Source organism: Pongo abelii, chromosome 21 (assembly GCF_028885655.2).
Source record: "Pongo abelii isolate AG06213 chromosome 21, NHGRI_mPonAbe1-v2.0_pri, whole genome shotgun sequence".
Classification (NCBI taxonomy): domain Eukaryota; kingdom Metazoa; phylum Chordata; class Mammalia; order Primates; family Hominidae; genus Pongo; species Pongo abelii.
In genome coordinates this window covers 55,118,891-55,142,781 of record NC_072006.2, presented here as the reverse complement: position 1 = coordinate 55,142,781, position 23,891 = coordinate 55,118,891, and the positions used below count along the sequence as shown (strand labels likewise).

Genomic DNA, 23,891 nt, shown 5'->3' with positions numbered 1-23,891 from the left:
AGTGGTTTCCAGGGAGACAAACACCCTTCATTTTTTTTTTTTTTTAAAGCAAACTAAGTCTTAGGATTATGTGCCCGGTTCCTGCTCGACCCCCTTCCACTGCCTCCTTTGAAAGAGCAATAAACAGGCAGCAGTCCTGGCGCCCATCAGGGAGGACTGGTTAAAGCCACCACGGCCTCTCCATTCTACGCAGCTTTCAAAAGAGACAAGATCAACAAATACAGGAAATAGCAAAGCTACCCGTATCCTCCACGTTGTACAGATGAGGACACGGAGGCTCAGAGAGGTGGGGTAACCTGCCCAAGATCACACAGTTAACAAACAGCGGGGCAAGGATCCTAATCCAGATGGAGTCCACAGCCTCACAGCCTGCTCTAATAAACACAGTGGCCCCGGTGATACCCCGGAGAGGAAAAGCAAGCTGCAGACGGTGTCAGATACAAACCATACCAAAAAAATGTCTGAGGCGGGCGGATCACCTGAGGTCAGGAGTTTGAGACAAGCCTGACCAACATGGCAGAACCCCGTCTCTACTAAAAATACAAAAATTAGCCGGGCATGGTGGCGTGTGCCCGTAGTCATAGCTACTCCGAGGCTGAGGCAGGAGAATCGCTTGAACCTGGAAGGCGGAGGCTGCAGTGAGCCAAGATCACACCACTGCACTCCAGCCTGGGCAACAGAGCGAGACTGCGTCTCAAAAAAAAAAAAAAAAAAAAAAAAAAGTACATGTCTTCACAGAGAAAGGCCTGGAATGATATGTGCCAAACTGCTAATAGTTAAGAGATGTGCTTATACTTAAAAAATTTGTTGTTTATCTGAAATTCAAATTCAACCGGGCGTCCCATAGTTTCTTTGGAAACCCTATTAACAGGGCTTACTTAGCCCTGGGCAGAAGGAGTTGGGAAAGGGACTCTGACAAGGGAAACTTGAATTTTTTATGTTATGTAAAGGGTCCATGGCCGGGAGCAGTGGCTTATGCCTGTAATCCCAACATTTTGGGAGGCCGAGGCAGGAAGATCACTTAAGTCCAGGAATTCGAGACCAGTCTGGGCAACATGGTGAGACTCCGTCCCTTTAAAAAAAAAAAAAAAAAAAAAAATTAGGCCGGGTGCAGTGGCTCACGCCTGTAATCCCAGCACTTTAGGAGGCTGAGGCAGGCAGATCACGAGGTCAGGAGATCGAGACCACCCTGGACAACATGGTGACCCTGTCTCTACTAAAAATAACAAAAATTAGCCGGGTGTGGTGGCACACACCTGTAGTCCCAGCTACTCAGTAGGCTGAGGCAGGAGAATCGCTTGAACCCGGGAGGCAGAGGCTGCAGTGAGGCCAGGTCACACCACTGCACTCCAGCCCGGGCGACAGAGCGAGATTCCGTCTCAAAAAAAAAAAAAAAATTAGCCAGGCATGGTGGTGCATGTCTGTAGTCCCAGCTACCCAGGAGGCTGAGGCTGCAGTGAGCAGTGATCGCACCACTGCACTCCAGGCTGGGCGACAGAGTGAGAACTTGTCTTTAAAAAAAGAAGAAGAAATAAAACCCAGTCATCAGGCTGGACATTATTAACATAAATGAGTGAAACAGGCCATCGGGCTTGTGGTGATCTGAGAGGTGCTCATCCATTCCTCCAGCTGCTGGCCACTAGCTGCCATCAGGAAATGCAGGCCCGGAGCTGCCATATCTTTCCATTTTCCAAGAGAAGCCAGAAATCCTAATTTGATAGGAAATGCCCCAATGTTTAAACATTGGAACACATTTAAAAAACCCTTTAATGCTTCACAAATGAAGCCAATCACGAACGTGCAAAGGGCCTGCCAGTGTACAACTACTTCATGCACTTGTGTAAAAATTAGGGAAATAATTAGCGGTTTGGCCAGGCGTAGTGGCTCACGCCTATAATCCCAACACTTTGGGAGGCCAAGGTGGGCAGATCACCTGAGGTCAGGAGTTCGAGACCAGCCTGACCAACATGGCGAAACCCCGTCTCCACTAAAAATACAAAATTTAACCAGACGTGGTGGCAGGCGTCTGTAGTCCCAGCTACTCAGAAGGCTGAGGCAGGAAGACTGCTTGAACCCAGAAGGAGGAGGTTGCGGTGAGCCAAGATTGTGCCACTGTACTCCAGCCTGGGAGACAGAGCAAGATCTGTCTTCAAAAAAAAAAAAATTAGGTTTTTTTTCCCCCTCAAGTATCTACTACTTTTGCGACTTCTAAAATACCAGTTTCTGTTGTTATTTTTGTAATGGCCAGCATTCAGGAAGAAAGTTCGCCCAGCACATGATCTGCTTTCCCTAGCAGGCCGCACCGTCCTGCTGCAGGGAGGCATGTTCAGGGTTTCTGGGCAGGCCTAGTCCCTGCCCCCTGCACCTGAAGGCTCCCTCACCACCCACTTGTCCCCAGAGAACTGTTTATACAGCACTAGTTCCTGCTGCTTCCAGCATGAGCCATCTCTACCACAACAAAATAAACGACTGTGCAAAAAAACATCTTTCAGGCTGGAGTATAAATAGTACCAAGTTGCAATTTTAAACTCTGCAACCTTCATCTCACAGCTGGGACTATTTCTGTGCCTCAGTAGGGGAGAGGGGAGAGAAGACGGGGAAAAAAGAAAGCGCATCCCCCCACTCAACCCCAAAATTAAATTACAATGAGAAAATGTCATTATCGCACTAGGAAGAAAGGATGGAGCCAAGAGGTCACTGTGGTGAGAGGAGAAGGTTGGTTGTTCTTTCTGGTCCAGGGGAAAGAGAAAGAGAAAGAGAGGAGTGGGGCACAGTGGGTGATGGGGAGATCCTGGGAGTGCAGGCGCACACAACGCAGACCTGGGTCCAGACACACTTAAGAACACACAACCTGCATGGGAGGCCACGGAAGCCCATGCCCCAGCTGGGTGGGATGCCTCCTTCTCAAGATGTTTCTGCAGCGCTGTGCTTGTAGGAAGCGCATCACAACCCATCCTGGCCCGCTCAGAAAGGGCATGGCGTGGTCACGGCACTTCTGGGTTCACCTTACTCTCTGCCAGCCATGCAGCTGGAACCCAATGGCTTAACCTCTGCATTTCACTGCCACTGGATCCCCTGTGACAGGAACCATCAGGCCCGTTTGGCAGAATGGTCAGGAGGTTAACCTCACATCATAGATGTGGCTAACTGATTTAACAGAGTGCCGACACACAATAGGTGCATGATAAGGGGTTGCATTCCAGAGCTCACTTTCTCTCTTTTTTGTATTTTAATTTTTGTAGAGACAGGGGTCTCACTGTGTTGCCCAGGCTGGTCTCAAGCTCCTGGCCTCAATGCAATCCTCCTGCCTCAGCCTCCCAAAGTGCTGATATTATAGGCATGAGCCACTGCACCCACCCAATCTCTTTCACCATAGAATAAAAACAAGGGCTAGTCACTGTATTTGAATTACCTCATTTACTTCTCACAAGAACCCTATGCAGTAGGTGCTACTATTTCCCTCTTTTTATGGATTGCGAAACAGAGGATCAGAGAGGTTAAGTCCCTTGCTCAAGCTCACACAGCTAATAAATATTGAAGCCAGAATTTGACCCTGAGCACTCTAACTCCAGAGCTAGAATGTGTAACAAGATGTCCTTTGGGGCTGGGTACAGTGGCTCATGTCTGTAATCCCAACACTGGGAGGCTGAGCCCAGGAGTTCCAGTCTAGCCTGGGCAACAGGAGGAAAGTTTGTCTATAAAAATAAAAAGAAAACTAACTGGGCATGGTGGTGCACACCTGTGTGGTCTCGGCTACTTGAGAGGCTGAGGTTGGGAGGGTCACTTGGGCCCGGGAGGTTGAGGCTACAGTGAGCTGTGATATACTACTGCACTCCTGGGTGACAGAGCGAGATCGTCTCAAAACAAAAACAAGATGCTCTTGGGGGAGGTTAGAAATGTGTCCCCTTCATTGCTGCTTGTCAGCTATGGTCAGTCCCCCACCTCACCCCCTGGTATCTAGGGAGGTTCCCAAAAGCAGGAAGGATCAAAGCGAGCGTTTGCCGGCTGTCTGGTCAGCAAAGGGAGAAACAAGCCCAAGACATTCCCGACCAACAGGAAGGCGCTCAGGATAAGCCAGCCCACCATGCCCACAAATCATCATGGGCAATTTTCTCTCAAGATTATCCTCTAAGTGGCCTCAGAAATGAGAGTCCCGCAGGCTGCAGCCCATGTGCCTTTTTAACCAGCGTGTGAGCAGATGAATGCCCTCGCTGTTCTTCTCAACCCCCTGGGCATAAACTGCTCCACTCAGAGGGGAAGGAGGCGAGAGGCTCACTTTAAGTGACATTCAAGGAAGGACCAGTGGAGATGTTTTTTTTTTGTTTTTTTTTTTTTAAACAAACACCTGTGAATCATGGTTTTCACTTTTTTTCCCACATCCCCCCTTCTCACAAAGTGGCAGTGCGAGCTTCCCAGCTGGGAATGCCCAAACATTGAAGAGGGGCTGGCCCTGCTCACCAAGGGGCTGGCACAAAAAAAAAAGGTCCTCCACCCATGATCTTCTCTAACTCAACAAATGGAAACTCCATCGTCCTCTCGCTCAGGCCAAATACTTCAGAGCACCCTCGACTCCTCTCTCCCACCTCCCACCCCATCCAATCTGCCAGCAAATCCTCTCATTTCTACCTTCAAAATGTCTCTGCCCAAATCCAACTACTTCACTCTCTCTCCCATACAACCAAGCACCATGGCGCAAGTCACCGTTGTCTCTTGCTAGGACCATTACAGTAGCCTGCTTGCTGGTCCCAGCTTCCTGTTCTTACTGCCCGTCAATCTACTCTGTGCAGTCCTGTTAAAACAAAAGCTCTCCCACCCCAAATCCTCCACTGTACCACTTTGCACTCTCACAGGGATGGCTGCAATCACAAAAATGGAAAATGATGAGGGCTGGCGAGGATGTGGAGGAATTGGAAGCCTCACGCACTGCTGGTGGGAAGGGTACAATTGTGCAGCTGCTCTGAAAACCAGTCCAGCGTCTCCTCAAAAGGAACACAGAATCACCTTATGACCAAGCAATATACCCAAAAGAAATGAAAACAGACCAGGCACAGTGGCGCACACATTTAGTCCCAGCACTTTGGGAGGCTGAGGCGGGCAGATCACTTAAGCCCAGGAGTTCAAGGCCATCCTGGGCAACATAGTGAGACACCGTCTCTTCAAAAAAAATACAAAAATTAGCCGGACATGGTGGCATGTGCCTGTATTCCCAGCTACTTAGGAGGCTGGGGTGGGAGAAGCACTTGAGAGCAGAAGATCAAGGCTGCTGTGAGCCATGATGGCGCCACTGCACTCCAGCCTGGATGACAAAGCAAGACCCTGTCTCAAAAAAATAAAAAATAAAAATAAAAAAGAAATGAAAACATATGCTCTCACAAAAACTTGGACAATATTCATTACAGTCAAAAAGTTGAAAAGGCTGGGCGTGGTGGCTCATGCCTGTAATCCCAACACTTTGGGAGGCCGAGGCAGGCAGGTCACTTGAGGTCAGGAGTTCGAGACCAGCCTGGCCAACATGGTGAAACCCCCCTCTACTAAAACTACAAAAATGAGCTGGACGTAGTGGCACAAGCCTGTAGTCTCAGCTACTTGGGTGGCTGAGGCACGAGAATTGCTTGGGGAGTCCGGGAGGTGGAGTTTGCAGTGAGCTAAGATCACGCCACTGCACTCCAGCCTGGACGAGAGAGCGAGACTCTATCTCAATTAAAAAAAAAAAAAAAAAAAAAAAGGCCGGGCGCAGTAGCTCAAGCCTATAATCCCAGTACTTTGGGAGGCCAAGGCGGGCGGATCACAACGTCAGGAGATCGAGACCATCCTGGCTAACACGGTGAAACCCCATCTCTACTAAAAAATACAAAAAATTAGCCGGGCGTGGTGGTGGGCGCCTGTAGTCCCAGCTACTCGGGAGGCTGAGGCAGGAGAATGGCGTGAACCCGGGAGGCGGAGCCTGCAGTGAGCCAAGATTGTGCCACTGCACTCCAGCCTGGGCAACAGAGTGAGACTCCGTCTCAAAAAAAAAAAAGTAGAAACGACCCAATGTCCATTAAGTGATGAATGAACAAATAAAATGTGATGTATCCCTACAATAGAGTATCATTTGTCCATAAAAAGTAATGGAGCACCGGCACACACTACAACATGGATGATCCTTGAAAACATGATGCTAAGTGAGAGAAGCCAGGCACAAAAGGTCACGCATGACATGATTCCACTTATAAGAAATGTCCAGGCTGGGCACAGTGGCTCACGCCTGTAATCCCAACATTTTGGGAGGCCAAGGCAGGCAGATCACTTGAGGTCAGGAGTTCGAGATCAGCCTGGCCAACATGGCAAAACCCCATCTCTACTAAAACTACAAAAATTAGCCAGGCGTGGTGGCATGAGCCTGTAATCCCAACTACTCGGGAGGCTGAGGCACGAGAATCGCTTGAACCCTGGAGCTGGAGGTTGCAGTAATCCAAGATCGTGCCACTGCACTCCAGCCTGGGCAAAAGAGCGAGACTCCATCTCGAAAGAAAAGAAGGAAGGGAGGGAGGAAGGGAGGGAGGAAATGTCCAGAGATAGGCAAATCCACAGAGACACAAAGAAGTAGATTCGTGGTTGCTCCTCTGCATGGAGTGGCAGGGAGAGGAGAAGAGGGAATAACTGCTAATGGTTCTTTTTTGGGTCATAGAAATGTTCTGGAATTAGGTCATGGTGATGTCTGCACAATACAGTAAATATACTAAAAGCCAACAAACTATATACTTTAAAATCATAAATTTATACATGAATTATGTACCATTTTTTTTTTCTTAGAGACAGGGTCTCACTCTGTCATCCAGGCTAGAGTGCAGTGGTGGGACCATAGCTCACTGCAGTCTCCAACTCCTGGGCCTCAGAGATCCTCCCGCCTCAGTCTCTTGAGTAGCTGGGACTACAGATGGGCACCATCATACCTGGCTTCAATTTTTTGAGTCCTCCCTCATCTTCCACCTGCTCAGGAAACACCTAATGGGGGCCTCCCCAGCCCTACTCCATCTGGAGCCTCCACCTCTCCCTGATCTCACTGGCTGTTGCTCGTTCCCACCCACAATACTAGCCACAGCCTCACCGCAGGGCCTTTGCACCTGCTGTTCCCTTTACTGGTGAAAGTTGTCTCTCACTTCCTTCTAGCTTTTGCTCAAATATTTCTTCCAGGTGAGGCTTTCCCTGACCCTATAGCTCCCCTACTCCCGGTCCTCCTGCCCCAATTTACTTTTCTCCTTAGCATTTATCACCATCTAACATACTATCTATTTTTCTCAACTTGTTTCCTGTCATCTTCCCCACTAGAACGAAACCTCTAGAGGACACAGGTTTTTGTCTCTTTTATTTGTCTTTCAATTCCCAGAGCCTAGAACAAAGTCTGGCAAATAATAGGTACTTGTGTTTCAAAGGTGGCCCTCCAACTCCCTCTCATCCCACACGTGCTTTTGCAAAAGGACCTTGCAGCAACTCTGGTGAAGAGGTGGGATCCAATCCTTCCCATCCCCGAATCTAGGCTGGCCTGTGACTTGCTTAGACCAATAGGATGTGATGGGAGCAAGGCTCTGTGACTCCCAGGTCTAGGCCTCGAGAGACCTCAAAGCTTCCGATTCACCCTCTGGGAAGCCAGAAGCCACATAAGGAAGTTCAGGCAGTACCACAGGGCAACTAGATTCAATAATAACTTAATTGTACATTTTAAAATAACTTAGAGGTCCTAGCCAGAGCAATCAGACAAGAGAAAGAAATGAAGGGCATCCAAACCAGTAAAGGGGAAGTCAAACTTGCTGTTTGCTGATGACATGATCGTATACCTAGAAAACCCTACAGACTCCTCCAAAAAGCTCCTACAACTGGTAAATGAATTCAGCAAAGTTTCAGGATATAAAAACCAATGTACACAAATCAGTAGACTGCTATACACCAACTGCAACCAAGCTGAGAATCAAATCAAGAACTCAACTTCTTTTGCAACAGCTGCAAAAAATAAAATATTTAGGAATATACCTAACCCAGGAGGTGAAAGACTTCTACAAAGAAAACTACAAAACACTGATGAAAGAAATCACTGACGACACCAACAAATGGAAACACATCCCATGCTCATGGATGGGTAGAATCAATATTGTGAAAATGACCATACTGCCCAAAGCAATCTACAAATTCAATGTAATTCCCATCAAAATACCACCATCGTTCTTCACAGAACTGGAAAAAAAAATCCTAAAATTCATATGGAACCAAAAAAGAGCCCTCACAGCCAAAGCAAAACTAAGCAAAAAGAACAAATCTGGAGGCATCACATTACCTGATTTCAAAATATACTATAAAGGCTGGGTGCGGTGGCTCACGCCTGTAATCCCAGCACTTTGGGAGACCGAGGCGGGTGGATCGCTTGAGGTCAGGAGTTCAAGACTAGCCTGGTCAACATGGTGAAACCGCATCTCTACTAAAATGCAAAAATCAGCCAGCCGTGGTGGCGCATGCCTGTAATCCCAGCTACTGGGGACGCTGAGGCAGGAGAATCGCTTGAACCCAGGAGGTTGATGTTGCAGTGAGCCAAGATTGCACCATTGCACTCCAGCCTGAGCAACAAGAGTGAAACTCCGTCTCAAAAAATAAAAAAAAATTTAAAAAAATAAGCACATAGACCAATGGAACAGAACAGAGACCCAGAAATAAACCCAAATACTTACAGCCAACTGATCTTTGACAAAGTAAACAAAAACATGAAGTGGAGAAAGGACACCATATTCAACAAATGGTGCTGGGATAATTGGCAAGTCACATGTAGGGGAATGAAACTGGATCCTCATCTCTCATCTTATATAAAAATCAACTCAAGATGCATCAAACACTTAAATCTAAGACCTGAAACCATAAAAATTCTAGAATATAACATTGGAAAAACCCTTGTAGAGATTGGCTTAGGCAAAGACTTCATGACCAAGAACCCAAAAGCAAATGCAATAAAAACAAAGATAAATAGTTGGGACTTAATTAAACTAAAAAGCTTCTGCACAGCAAAAGAAATAATCAGCAGAGTAAACAGACAACCCACAGAGTGGGAGAAAATCTTCACAATTATGCATCTGACAAGGGATTAATATCCAGAATACTAAGCAAGAAAAAAAATCCCATCAAAAAGTGGGCTAAGGACATGAATAGACAATTCTCAAAACAAGATATACAAGTGGCCAACAAACATATGAAAAAATGATCAACATCACTAATGATCAAGGAAATGCAAATCAAAACCACAATGTGATACCACCTTACTCCTGCAAGAATGGCTACAATCAAAAAATCAAAAAATAATAGATGTTGGCATGGATGCGGTGAAAAGGAACACTTTTACACTGTCAGTGGGACTGTAAACACTTTTACGCTGTTAGTGGGGATGTAAACTAGTACAATCACTATGGAAAACAGTGTGGAGATTCCTTAAAGAACTAAAAGTAGATCAACCATTTGATCCAGCAATCCCACTCCTGGGTATCTTGAAGTCATTATATGAAAAAGATACTTGCATATGCATGTTTACTGCAGCACAATTAGCAATTGCAAAAATGTGGAACCAGCCCAAATGCCTATCAATCAACAAGTGGATAAAGAATATGTGGCACGGCCAGGTGCGGTGGTTCACACCTGTAATCCCAGCACTTTGGGAGGCCAAGGCGGGCGGATCACGAGGTCAGGAGATCGAGACCATCCTGGCTAACACGGTGAAACCCCATCTCTATTAAAAAATACAAAAAAAAAAAAATTAGCCAGGCATGGTGGCAGGTGCCTGTAATCCCAGCTACTCGGGAGGCTGAGGCAGGAGAATTGTGTGAACCTGGGAGGCGGAGCCTGCAGTGAGCCGAGATCGCGCCACTGCACTCCAGCCTGGGTGAGAGAGCGAGACTCCCGTCTGAAGAAAAAAAAAAAAAGAATATGTGGCATATATACATATAGATACCATGGAATACAACTCAGCCATAAAAAGAAATGAAATAATGGCATTTGCAGCAGCCTGGATGGAAATGGAGACCATTACTCTAAGCGAAGTAACTCAGAAATGGAAAACCAAACATCATATGTTCTCACTCGTAAGTGAGAGCTAAGCTATGAGGACACAAAGGCATAAAAATGATACAATGGACTTTGGGGACTTAGGGGAAAGGGTGGGAGGTAGGTGAGGGGTAAAAGACTGTGCATTGGGTACCATGTACTCCATTTAGGTGATGAGTGCTGCAGCAAAATCTCAGAAATCACCACTCACCAAAGAACTTATTCATGTAACCAAACACCACCTGTTCCCCAAAAACCTATTGAAATTAAAAAATAAAATAACTTAAAGTCCAGGTGCAGTGGCCCATGCCTGTAATCCCAGCACTTTGGGAGGCTGAGGCAGGCAGATCACTTGAGGTCAGGAGTTCGAGACCAGCCTGGGCAACATGGTGAAACTCCATCTCTACAAAAAAATACAAAAATTAGCTGGGCATGGTGGCACATGGCTGTAGTCCCAGCTACTTGGGAGGCTGGGGTAGGAGGATCGCTTGAGCCAGGAAGTGGAGGGTGCAGTGAGCAAAGATTCTGCCACTGCACTCCAGCCTAGGTGACAGAGTGAGGTCCTGTCTCAAAAAAAGAAAATAACATAACTTAAAGAGTATAATTGGGCCAGGTGCGGTGCTCATGCCTGTAATCCCAGCACTTTTTGAGGCCAAGGCAGGCAGATCACCTGAGGCCAGGAGTTCAAAACCAGTCTGGCCAACATAGTGAAACCCCGTCTCTACTAAAAATACAAAAATTAGCCGCGTGTGGTGGTGCACACCTGTAATCCCAGCTATTTGGGAGGCTGAGACACAAGAATTATTTGAACCCAGGAGGTGGAGGTTGCAGTGACCCAAGATCTTGCCACTGCACTCCAGCCTGGACAACAGAGTGAGACTTGGTCTCAAAAAAAAAAAAAAGTATAAATGGACTGTTTGTAACTCAAAGGATAAATGCTTGAGGGGATGGATAGCCCATTCTCCATGATGTGCTTATTTCACATTGCATGCCTGTATCAAAACATCTCATGAACCCCCTGAATATATATATACCTACTCTATACCCCCCAAAATTAATAATAATAATAATAATAAAATTTAAGAAAAAAAGAAGTCCAGGTAACTCTTCTGTAGAGGCCAGTGAGTGAGGCTCTAGAAGTTGAGAGGCCACATGGAGGAGAACTGAGATGTCCCAGCCAATAGCCAGCACCAACTGCTAGACACATGGGCAAGGCCATGCCGCACTGCCAGGGTGGCCAATCCTCCAGCTGAATGCAGTCCATGCATGACCCCTATGAAATCGCAGTTGCTTGAAGTTGCTAAGGTTTGGGATAGTTTGCTACCCAGTGATTGGTAATCAATACAGTGCTCATGAATATTCATTGTAGAAAAGAAAGGAAGATGAAAGGGAGAAAGAGAGAGAAGGGAAGGGGAGGACGTGTACTGCCTGGAAGAGCTGTGGCCTGAGAACAGCAGCCTGGGCGGCGCCTTAGTCCCAGCCTTGCATTTTATGCTGTGTGGTCTCAACTGCACCTCTGACCATCTCTGTGCTTCTGACTCCCCATTTGAAAATTGTGAGAAAAACAATCCAGACTCTCTTGTCTCATGACAGAAGCTAAGGAAGTCTACTAAGTCACTTCTCTGGGTCACTCCCAGTGAGATGCCACCTCCATTTAAAAGGACCCTACTAGGGTCTCCAAACTCAAATGACACCGAAGCCATGCAGGTAATAAACACAAGAGAAGTGGGCTGTGCTGAATACTGTTTTCTGCAAACTGTTTATGTTCAGTTTCCCACCTTTTTTTTTTTTTTTGAGACGGAGTCTTGCTCTGTCGCCCAGGCTGGAGTGCAATGGCGCAATCTCAACTCACTGCAATCACTGCCTCCCGGGTTCAAGCGATTTTCCTACCTCAGAGCCTCCTAAGTAGCTGGGACTACAGGAGCACACCACCACGCCTGGCTAAGTTTTGTATTTTTAGAAGAGACGGGGTTTTGCCATGTTGTCCAGGCTGGTCTTGAACTACTGACCTCAGGTGATCCGCCCACCTCAGCCTCCCAAAGTGCTGGGATTACAGGCATGAACCACCGCTTTGGCCAGTTTCCCACTTTTGACAGAGAGATTTTACTCCTAAGAAAAACAGCAGTGCAGGTGGGGTCATAAAGAGCAGCTGATGTTCAGCCTCCAGGTCAGGGAGACAACAGGGAGGGGTAGAGACTGTAGCAAACAGGACACCCCAGGCCCTATTTAAATGGGGTGGCTGCTACTGGGCCCCAGCTTGTGCCAGGTAGGGATGTGCCAACCCTGCTTTGTTCAAGACAAATGGCAATCCAGATGTTTATGCAAATTCTCTCGATTTGAAAATGTTCAAAACTAGCCTGATAAGTTAAAAAACACTATGACGGCCAAATAAAACTGTCTGTGGGCTGAATGTGGCTTTCAAGCCTCTGGCCAATCTGTGTTTTTAAAACACAAACACACATGAAATACCAGAACAGGCAAATCTACAGAGATGGGAAGGAGATTTGTGGTGGGGGGTTGGGGAATGACAGATAACAGGTGCAGTGTTTCCTTTTGGGGTCATAAAAATGTTCTCAAATTAGTTGTGGTTGATGGTTGTACAACTCTGTGAATATGCTAAAAGCCATTAAATAATACACTTTAAACAGGTGAGTTATATGTATGCAAATCACATCTCAATAATGCTGCTTAAACACATACGCGCACACACACACAAATACTGAAGAATCTTAGCATAGCAAGGTCCATTCAGCCCAGGCAGAAAATCATCCTCATCGCTATGCACAAGATGAAAGTGATGAAATGAAGGTTGAAAGATCCCGGAAGCCAGGGAGCAAATGAGGTGATTCTCTGAGTAGCGTTAGGTTTGAACTGCAAACCAGGAAGGAGTTGGCAGGTTAAACAACGACCCACCGCCCAGAGAAGAAACTTGGGAACTCTTTCCTCTCAGGTCCCCAAAGCAACACAGAGTTCCCATCCTGGTCCCAAAAGGACGCTTGATCTTGAGGTTTGAGTGTCCAGAAGGGGCTGACTACTGTGCTCTAAAATCATGCAGACCCTGACTTCCAGGAAGGTTAATTTGGCAACAGTAACCAACATTTAAAATGCATGTGCCATCTATGGCCATACCGCTCTAAACGCACTCAATCTTGTCTAAAATGCATGTGCCCTTACACACAGTAATACACCTCCTAGGTATTTATCCTACATATTTGCATAAATGCAAAATGATGTATGTGCAGAGATATTTATTGCAGGACACTTTGTGACAGCAAAAAATTCCACATAACTTAAATGTCCGTTGACAGAGGAATGGTTACCTAAAGTGTCATTCAGACAATGAAATTCTGTCGAACTGCTGAAAATAATCAGGTAGCTCCTGTGCATTCGTATAAAAAGGTCTCCAAAACATGAGTGAAAAAAGCATGAGGCCAGGTGTAGTAGCTCACACCTATAATCCCAGCACTTTGGGAGGCCCAGGCGGGCAGATCACTGGAGGTCAGGAGTTCGAGATCAGCCTGGCCAACATGGTGAAACCCCGCCTCTACTGAAAATACAAAAATTAGCCAGGTGTGGTGGCAGGCACCTGTAATCCCAGCTACTTGGGAGGCTGAAGCAGGAGAATCACTTGAACCCGGGAGGCAGAGGTTGCAGTGAGCTGAGATCGCTCCATTGTACTCCAGCCTGGACAACAAGAGCGAAACTCCATCTCAAAAAAAAAGAAATCCAGATCCCCAGGCCCACACGCCCCGCTTCATGGGATCCTCCCTATAATTCATTTTCCACCAGCCCCCAGAGTGATTTTCCAACAGACCAATCAGACCAGGTCACTTCCAGGCTTAAAATCCTCCTGGAGAGCTTTTATAATTCCAATGACCAGGCTGCACCCACATGAATTAAATCAGAATACTCAGGGATGGGGGCAGGCAATCAGTATTTTTTTTTTTTTTTTTTTTTTTTGGAGTCTAGTCTCACTCTGTCCCCAAGGCTGAAGTACAGTGGTGCAATCACAGCTCACAAGCTGGGACTACCGGTGTGTGCCACCACACCCGGCTAATTTATTATTTTATTTTGTAGACACATGATCTTGCTATATTGCCCAGGCTGGTCTCGATCTCCTGAGCTTAAGCAATCCTCTTGCTTCAGCCTCCCAAAGTGCTGGGATTGGAGGCATGAGATACTGCATCTGACCCCAGCTAGTATTTTCTAAAGATCCTCAAATTATGCCAAAGTTTGTAAAGTTTGAGAACGATAATCTATATTAGTGCTCTCAACCATGCCTATACCCCACCCCACCCGAGAAACTGATTTAATTGAATCTCCTGTTTATAGATGCATGAAAATACATATTTTTTGCCTTCTGTTTTTATTTACAGAAGACGGCAGCGCACACACACGCCCCTTGCACCTCTTACTCAGCACTCTGTGCTGAACGCTTTTGTGCACAGGCACAAGTAGCACTGACTCCTGCTGCAGCCGCTACCGCTCCACTTATCAGAAGCATCGCTATGGCACTGGCCCACACTGATGGGCACTGGGCTATTTCCAATCTTTGGGAACATGTTTTGTTTTGTTTTGTTTTTGAGACAGAGTCTTGCTCTGTCGCCCAAGCTGGAGTGCAGTGGTGCAATCTTGGCTCACTGCAACCTCCACAATTCCGGGTTCGAGTGATTCTCATGCCCCAGCCTCCCGAGTAGCTGGGACTGTAGGTGCACACTGCGACACCTGGCTAATTTTTGTATTTTTTGTAGAGACTGGGTTTTGCCACGTTGGCCAGGCTGGTTTCAAACTCCTGGCCTCAAGTGATTGCCCGCCTCAGCCTCCCAAAGTGTTGGAATTACAAGTGTGAGCCACCAGGGTCGGCCAACCTGTTTTGTTTTGTTTTTTGAGATGGAGTCTCGCTCTGTCACCCAGGCTGGAGTGCAGTGGCACAATCTCGGCTCACCACAAACTCTGCCTCCCGGCTTCAAATGATTCTCCTGCATCAGCCTCCCAAGTAGCTGGGATTACAGGTGCCCACCACCATGCCCAGCTAATTTTTGTATTTTTTTTAGTAGAGATGGGGTTTCACCATGTTGGCCAGGCTGGTCTCGAACTCCTAACCTCAAGTGATCCACCCACCTCAGCTTCCGAAAGTGCTGGGATTACAGGCGTGGGCCAACATGCCCAGCGTAACGTGTTCGTTTTAAGGCCTCTGTGTGACGCTGAAGGTCGGCCAGATGGGAAACCTTCATCCAAGGCTCTATGCAGACCCTCACCCAAAGCAAGGGCACGTCCTGTGATGAGAGACTGCCAGACCCCTGAGGAAGGCTCCCTCCGCTCCTGGGCAGGTTTTGTGGGTAGAAAGTCAGGCACATCTGAGAAAAGCTGCCTCTCCCAGCATCTGCCTTGGCCCTGGCTCCTCATGCCCCAGAAGGTTCTCATGCAGGGAGGCAGCCAGCTCAGTCCTTGTCCACCTGGAGGGCACAGCATCCGTCTCTGGTCTCCCCGCTGCCACTGCGGTCCCCCCAATACATTCTAACACCGCAGCCACATGGCCATGAATCTTTGCATTTATTATTTTTGAGACAGGGTCTTGCTCTGTCACCCAGGCTAGAGTGTAGTGGCGCTCATAGCTCACTGCAACCTCAAACTTCTGCACTCAAGCGATCCTCTTACCTCAGCTTCCCAAACTGCTGGGACTACAGGCCTGAGCTACCACACCTAGCACAAGTCGATAAATCAAAACCGTCCTTCATGCATGACCCTAGAACAGAATTCAGACTCCTCCCCTGGGAACTCAGGCCCTGGTGTGGCCCTGTCTACCTCCCCCCACACCCCTGTGGTCACTGAGGTCCCTCCACTCAGGCACCTCCCGGTCCCTCATCTTTCCCCTGTGGCCGGGCATCTGCTGTCAAATCTTTGCCCTCCGGTCCTTCCCATCCTCCTTCCCCTCAGTCCCTATCACCCCTCAGGTGTCTCCTGTGTGGCATTTATCAGCATTTAGTCACTCTGTTTGTCACTAGTCTGCTTAGCTTCCTCCCCACCTGCAACACCAGGTACCATGCCTGTCTTGCTGGTCTCGCCCAGTGCCTACAGCAGAATGGCACAATGCAGGTTTGCCATACAATTTAAGGAATAGGCCAGGTGCGGTGGCTCATGCCTGTAATCCCAACACTTTGGGAGGCTGAGGTGGGCAGATTGCTTGAGCCCAGGAATTTGAGACCAGCCTGGGCAACACAGCAAGACCCCATCTCAAAACAAAATTTAAGGAATAAATATTGGAACTACATCTTTGAGACAGTAGACCATACCCTGGAGTCCCCCTAACAGACTTTTTTGTTTGTTTTTTGTTTTTGAGACAGAGTCTCACTCTTGTCGCCCAGGCTGGAGTGCAGTGCCACGAACTCAGCCTCACTGCAACCTCCACCTCCCGGGTTCAAGCAATTCTCCTGCCTCAGCCACACAAGTACCTGGGATTACAGGCACCTGACACTACGCACAACTAATTTTGTATTTTTAGTAGAGACAGGGTTTCACCATGTTGGCCAGCCTGGTCTCCAACTCCTGACCTCAAGTGATCCACCCGCCTCGGCCTCCCAAAGTGCTAGAATTACAGGCGTGAGCCACGGCGCCCAGCCCCCCATCACAGACTTCTAATCCAGCATCCCAAACTTGAATGCCCAAAGGGGACCAGTAGGTCACACAAGGATGGGACATGTTAAGAAGTTTCCCATAGGTGCGTCGTGTTTGCAGGTTGGACATAATATTCTTAGCTTCTGCAAAGAAAACTCCTCTCCCACATTTTTCTTGGAACTCAAGGCCATCTTTGGCTAATTTACATTTTTCTACTTTTGTCCAGGTACAGAGTTTGGAGAAATATTTCTCTTTTCTCTCATCCTGACTATAGAAAAATCAAAAGTTCGCCAGGCGCAGTGGCTCACGCCTGTAATCCTAACACTTTGGGAGGCCGAGGCAGGTGGATCACCTGAGGTCAGAGGTTCGAGAGCAGCCTGGCCAACATGGCGAAACTCCGTCTCTACTAAAACTACAAAAATTAGCCGGGCGTGGTAGTGCATACCTGTAATCCTAGCTACTTGGGAGGCTGAGGCAGGAGACTCACTTGAACCCAGGAGGCGGAGGTTGCAGTGAGCTGAGATTGCGCCACTGCACTCCAGCCTGGGTGACAAGAACAAGACTCTGTCTCAAAAAAAAAGGAAGTTCAAACCAGAAAGAGGGGTGGCAGGGAACTGGTTGAACAGAAAACCCAAGGCCCTGGAAACAGTAACTCACCTGCCAACCCAGCTCAAGGCACCACCCCTCAGCAGCTCCTCCATCTGGGGAAAGCAGTGTGAAGTCCAGGCAGAGCTTGTGCCCCCTTACTTGCCCCAACACCTGCTGCTCCCCCTCCCACCAGCTGCTCTTCTTTCCATCCCCCAAAACCCCCTGCTTCATCCCATCCCAGGGCTTCTGCAAGAACTGTTCTCTCTGCCTGGGATATTTTTCTCCTCAGCCAGCCAACTCCTATTCAGGCTCAGGGCTCATCCTAAGACAATGCTGCCTCAGGGAAGACCTCCATGACTGCACCCAGACAATAACTTTCTATTCACCCTCCTGAGTCTCTGTGCACACACAGGAGCCCTATCTCACATCCGCCCATGTCTGTGCTTTGTAACATTCATTACAGTTTAGAGGTTTTGTCACGGTTTCATTTTGTTTTCTTTTTTGAGATAGGTCTCACCCTGTTGCCCAGGCTGGAATGCAGTGATGCGATCTCAGCTCACTGCAACCTCCACCTCCCAGAGCCCAGGTGATCTTCCCATCTCAGCCTCTCTAGTAGCTGGGACCACAGGCACATACCACCACGCCCAGCTAATTTTTGTAGAGATGGGATTTTGCCATGTTGCCCAGGCTGGTCTCGAACTCCCGCCCACCTCAGCCTCCCAAAGTGCTAGGATTACAGGCGTGAGCCACTGTGTCTGGCCTTGTTATGTGTTTATTGTCTGGCAGTGCCACAGGGGAAGGGCCTCATGTGTCTCACTGCCTGTGGCGTCCCCAGTTCCAGGAAAGACTTGGCACATACCGAGGCTGAAGGTGCTGAATGAAGCAGGCCCCACTTCACTGGGAGGCCCAGGCCCCCTAAAGCTGGGGTTGGCTGGACTGAGATTTCTATTGCTCCATGGAAGCAGCAAAAATGCCCCTGGGAGACAGGCTGGTTGGGAGGAGGCTGCTGTCCAGGCCTGTTCGCAAACCAGGTTTTCCTTTTCCTGCTCATGGGCCCACCTGGAAACTGTTCCAGCTTGGGGATCTGCTAATGAATTAAGCTTTAAAAGTGGAGGCTGCACGTGACTCTGCTCTGGCGCAGTTTCTGTTTCTTTTGGTAAATAAACTTCAACAAGCGCTTTCAGTGGGTTATGGCTGCATGGAGCTACAGGGAGTTGGGGCTCTTTATTACACATCCCTTACAAATGAGCATAAGCAAACCCGTGACTGAGTTAAAGACAGCCCTGAGTGAGAAAATGAAATTAATACACGCAGTTTCTCTTAAAGACTATTCCTAATAGAGACAAAATGAAGCTGGGGCTTAGCCACTGGGCACAATGACATGTCGCTGCTGAGAGTAAGGGAGAGAAGGAACAAGAAATGCACTCAGGATGCTAAAGGCAGTGAAAAGTCGCAGACAACCTAAATGTTTGTGCCTGAGTCCCTGGGACACTAGATCAAAGTAAGCCTGGGAAGCGTGGAGCCTCCCCCAGGACCCTGCCTGGCAAAACGCAGCAGCCCTGAACCATTTATGAATGATTCATAAATTACGGTCCATCCACACGAAGTCATTTATGCCATGAGAGCCTCTGTTTGCTGAGCTATAAAATCAACATAACACCATCCCAGTCACCGGGTCACTGCTGTGACACAATGACATAAGCCATGAACACAGTTTGGCAAACTGGTGCCACACAGTATGTGCTCAGGAATGGGAGCAATTACTATTTCATCATGGGACACTAGGAAGCCAGAGGGTGACAGAGACCTAGGCTCTCCAACGTGGCAGCCACGCGTCTCATGGGACTACTGAACACTTCAAATGTGCCCAGTCCAAGCTGAGACGGACTGAAAGCTCAGTATCAAAAGCCTGCTTTTGAAAACTCAGGACAAAGAACAGAACGTAAAATTTCATTAACTTTGTACTAGTGATCATATGTTGAAATATTTTGGATATACTTTTTTTTTTTTTTTTTAATTAACTAGAGACGGGGGCCTCACTATGTTGCCCAGGCTGGTCTTGAACTCCTTGGGCTCAAGCAATCCTCCAGTCTTGGCCTCCCAAAGTGCTGGGACCACAGGCGTGAGCCATTTCACCTGGCCCAGATATACTGTTATTTTAAATATACTGAAATTAATTTCACCTGTTTCTTTTCTTTTTTAATTCTTTTGTTTTTTTTTTTTTTTTTTTTTGAGACAGAGTCTCACTCTGTCACCCAGGCTGGAGTGCAGTGGCGTGATCTCGGCTCACTGCAACCTCCACCTCCCAGGTTCAAGCGGTTCTTGTGCCTCAGCCTCCCAAGTAGCTGGGATTACAGGCTTATGCCACCACATCTGGCTAATTTTTGTATGTTTAGTAGAGACAGGGTTCCACCATGTTGGCCAGGCTGGTCTCAAACTCCTGGCCTCAAGTGATCCGCCTGCCCTGGCCTCCCAAAATGCTGGAATTACAGGTGTGAGCCATGGTGCCTGGCCAACTGTTTCTTTTTCATGTGGCTCCTAGAACACTAAAAATTGCATAGGTGGCCAGGCACAGTGGCTCACACCTGTAATCCCAGCATTTTGGGAGGCCGAGGCGGGCGGATCACCTGAGGCCAGGAGTTCGAGACCAGCCTGACCAACATGGAGGAACCCTATCTCTACTAAAAATATAAAATTCGCCGGGCGTGGTGGCGCACGCCTGTAATCCCAGCTACTCGGGAGGCTGAGGCAAGAGAATCGCTTGAACCCAGGAGGTGGAGGTTGCGGTGAGCCGAGATCACACCGTTGCACTCCAGCCTGGGCAACAAGAGTGAAACTCTGTCTCAAAAAAAAAAAAATTGCATAGGTAGCTCACATTTGTAACTCCAATTATATTTCTATTGGACAGTGTTTATGGATACATGCTCGTGTTATTTTTAATTTTTAAATTTTTGTTCGTGTTATTTTTAATTTTTTATCTTTTAACTTTTTTTTGTAGAGACAGGGGTTTCCCTGCATTGCCCAGACTGGTCTTGAACTCCTGGTCTCAAGTGATCCTCCCACCTCAGCTTCCCAAGTCGCTGGAATTACAAGCATAAGCCACTGTACCTTGCCTCCATGCTGTTTTTTAAATTGAGATATAATTCACAAACCACAAAATTCACCCTTTCAAAGTGTACAATTCAGCAGTTTTTGGTATATTCACAAATTTGTGCAACCATCACAACTATCTAACATCCAGAACATGTTCATTACACCAAAACGAAGCCCCATACCTTCCCATTAGTAGTCCCCACACATTTGTCCATGCTATTTTGAGTAAAGAAAAGCAAGTTGCAGGACAGTATTACAGCGGCAAGTGAGGTTTCATTTAAAACTAATATAGATGGGCCAGGCATGGTGGCACATGCCTATAATCCCAGCACTTTGGGAGGCTGAGGCCAGAGGATCTCTTGGGCCCAGGAATTCAAGACCCGCCTGGGCAACATAGTGAGATCTCGTCTCCACAAAATAACTTTGTTTTAAAAGTTAACCTGACATTGTGGTGCGCACCTGTGGTCCTGGCTATGGGGGAGGCTGAGGTGGGAGGATCACTTGAGCCCAGGAGGTTGAGGCTGCATTGAGCTATGACTGTGTCACTGCACTTCAGCCTGAGTGACAAAGTGAAACCCTGTCAAAAAAAAAAAACTAAAAACTTCTGTTCAAAAATTATTTTAAAAATATATGGAGATGGCTGGGCGCTGTGGCTCACGCCTGTAATCCCAGCACTTTGGGAGGCCGAGGCGGGTGGATCACGAGGTCAAGAGATAGAGATCATCCTGGCCAACATGGTGAAGCCCCATGTCTACTGAAAAATACAAAAATTAGCTGAGCATGGTGGCACACGCATGTGGTCCCAGCTACTCGGGAGGCTGAGGCAGGAGAATTGCTTGAACCTGGGAGGCGGAGGTTGCAGTGAGCTGAGATCATGCCAATGCACTCCAGCCTGGTGACAGAGCAAGATTCCATCTCCAAAAAAAAAAAAAAAAAAAAAAAAAAAAATATATATATATATATATATATATATGGAGAAAAAGAAAAAGAAAAAAGAGAAAACCCATATATATGTATATATATATGGAAAGATATTTTATGGTTTTTTTTTTTGAGAGGGAGTTCCGCTCTTGTTGCCCAGGCTGGAATGCAATGGCTGATCTCAGCTCACTGCAACCTCCGCCTCCCAGGTTCAAGCGATCCTCCTGCCTCAGCCTCCCAAGTAGCTGGGATTACACGCCCGGCTAATTTTTGTATTTTTAGTAGAGACGGGGTTTCGCCATGTTGGTTAGGCTGGTCTCGAGCTCCTGACCTCAGGTGATCCACCCGTCTCGGCCTCCCAGTAGTGCTGGGATTACAGGCGTGAGTCACCACGCCTGGCGAGATAGATTTTTTTTTTAAATGTCTCACTCTGTCGCCCAGGCTGGAGTGCAGTGGCATGATCAAGCCTCGCTGCAGCCTCACTCTTCCCCGTCCCCTATCCCCATCCCAAGCAATCCTCCTGCCTCAGCCTCCCAGAATGCTGGGACCACTGGCACGAGCCAATACTCTGCCTAGACAGATACAGATATACAGATATCTACATTTGTAAATGCATTTTAAAGGTCCGGAATGATTTATACCAAACAGTTAATGCTGGTTTTCTAAGAAAACTAGATTTGGGGTGGGAGAGAAAAGAGAAAGGGATGCATAGCCTTTATTTTAAATACTCCTGTACTGCTTTTGTGGTTTAAAAAGAGAATGGGTTGAATTTCTGACCGTAAATAACTCCTAGTGAACTCAGACAAATAACTTTTTCACAACAGCGTCGACAGATGCCTCCAGCCGGAAGGTAGAGGGTCTCCTTTTAGATCTGCTTTTCTCTTGGTGCTTTTAAAATAGAAAGCGCAGACAGAGGCGTGGTGTTTTCGCTCCGAGCTGCAGCAGCGCAGCGCGGCCTCGGGGCTCCCCGCACAGCCGCAGCCTGAGGCGCCGCTCGGCCCGGGCACCGCTCGGAGGTAGCCGAGGCAGGGGCGGTCCCGGGGTCCGCCTCTCCCAGGGCCGGCCTGGCAAAGGGCGGCGCCTGAGGACCCGGCGGATGCTGGGGGACCCGGGTGGGGAGGAAAGCGAGCCTGGGCCTCCGGGGTCCGGTGTCGCCCGGAGGAGGGAGCAGGGATGACCCGCTGCGCATCTCTGGGTGGCGCCCCGCAGCCACCCTTCAGGAAGGGGGGAATCCCCGGGCCCCCCACTCCGGGAGCGAGAGGATGCTCCGGGGAAGCCGAGGGTCCGGAGCCCGGACCCCTAACCGCGAGAACCCTCTCCTCCAACTCCACAGCTCCGTCCCCTACCTCGGCCCCAGGCTCGGGGGTCAGGAAGAGCGCGAGCTCGCGCGCCCCGCTGCGCACGGGCTCCGGCCGATCGGCGTCCACAAGCAGCATCAGGAGGGCGGCGGGGTCCGGCTGGCGGTTGCTGCCTGGAAGCCCGTGGTTGCGCCCGGGCCTCGGAGCCCCGCCCCCGGTCCGCTGCATGCCCCGCGGCCCGCCTGGCGGAGGCGGGGCAGGTGCGCTCCCGGCGGTCGCGGCTCGCAGTTCCAGGAGCGCCGGACCGAGCGGGCAGCGCCACCCAGTGGCGAGCGGCGTGCGCTGCGCCCGCCCCCGCAGCACCTGGGCATCAGTGCTTTGCAAACTCGCTTGCAGATGGCAGTCACCTGGAGCTCTTTTAGAATTTCCCAAGCCCGGACCACACCGTCTCTGGGATAAGACCTGGGCATCAGGATCTTTTGATGTTTGCTAGGTGGTTCCAACCAGATTGTTGACCCAAAGCTAAATTTGAGAACTATTGGGCAAGCCACCCCTCCCCATCGGAATCCCAGTACAGTACAGGCTCCCGGCCCCGGCCGTAAAATAGAATCCCCCGGGAGCTTTTAAAAGCCCGGAAGCCAGGCCTCGCACCGGGCCGATTAGTCGGAATCCTTCGGAGTGGGGCTTGGGCATCGGTAGTTTCTAAAGCTCCCCGGGTGATTCTAACGGGCGTCCGGGTTAGAGAGGCGCTATCTTAGAGGAAGCCCAAAGCCGCGTGCCCCCCGCCCGTTCCCATCCTACTAAAGCATCTAGTTTGCATCGGGCGGAGGGTCCTGGAATTTAGGGAAGGCCGAGTGTAACGGTCCTCGTCTTCCTCTTCGGTGCAGATTTTAAAATAAGCTTCACCAGGAAACTATTGAGCGCACTACATTTCACAACCGCCCCCACTCCCTCCATGCCCTCGGAGGCCGGCCTAGATAGACCCTTTACAAGCCTTGGGGCTGAAGAGAGCGAGGTGCGCCTCATCTCCCACCCCAACAGTGCTAATGAGGAAAGTATTAAAAGGCAAACAGGTATAAGAAAAGTCTGAAGTTTTGATTTTTCGTTTGCTGACTTATTTTTATTTTTAATTATTTTTAATTAATTTTTTTTTTTTTTTGGAGACGGAGTCTCGCTCTGTCGCCCAGGCTGGAGTGCAGTGGTGCGATTTCGGCTCACTGTAACCTCCACCTTCCGGGTTCAAGCAATTCTCCCCCTCCCTCAGCCTCCCGAGTAGCTGGGATTACAGGCGCCTGTCACCACGCCCGGCTAATTCTAATT

The 23,891-nt window shown here is 48.5% G+C and overlaps 1 protein-coding gene across 4 annotated transcripts in view; it reads right to left on the bottom strand.

Moving 5' to 3' along the window:
- BCAS4 (breast carcinoma amplified sequence 4) overlaps positions 1–22,899 on the bottom strand; it is an 83,113-nt gene extending 60,214 nt beyond the window's left edge. For 2 of the 4 annotated variants that reach the window (XM_054542326.2, XM_054542327.2), the window contains exon 1: positions 22,620–22,899. In XM_054542326.2, coding sequence (XP_054398301.1) covers positions 22,620–22,799 — 180 coding nt within the window. In that variant the 5' untranslated portion in view covers positions 22,800–22,899. The remainder of the gene's footprint in view (positions 1–22,619) is intronic. The other 2 variants (XM_024239150.3, XM_054542325.2) reach the window with 1 other exon arrangement.
- Between the last annotated feature and the right edge of the window lie 992 nt (positions 22,900–23,891).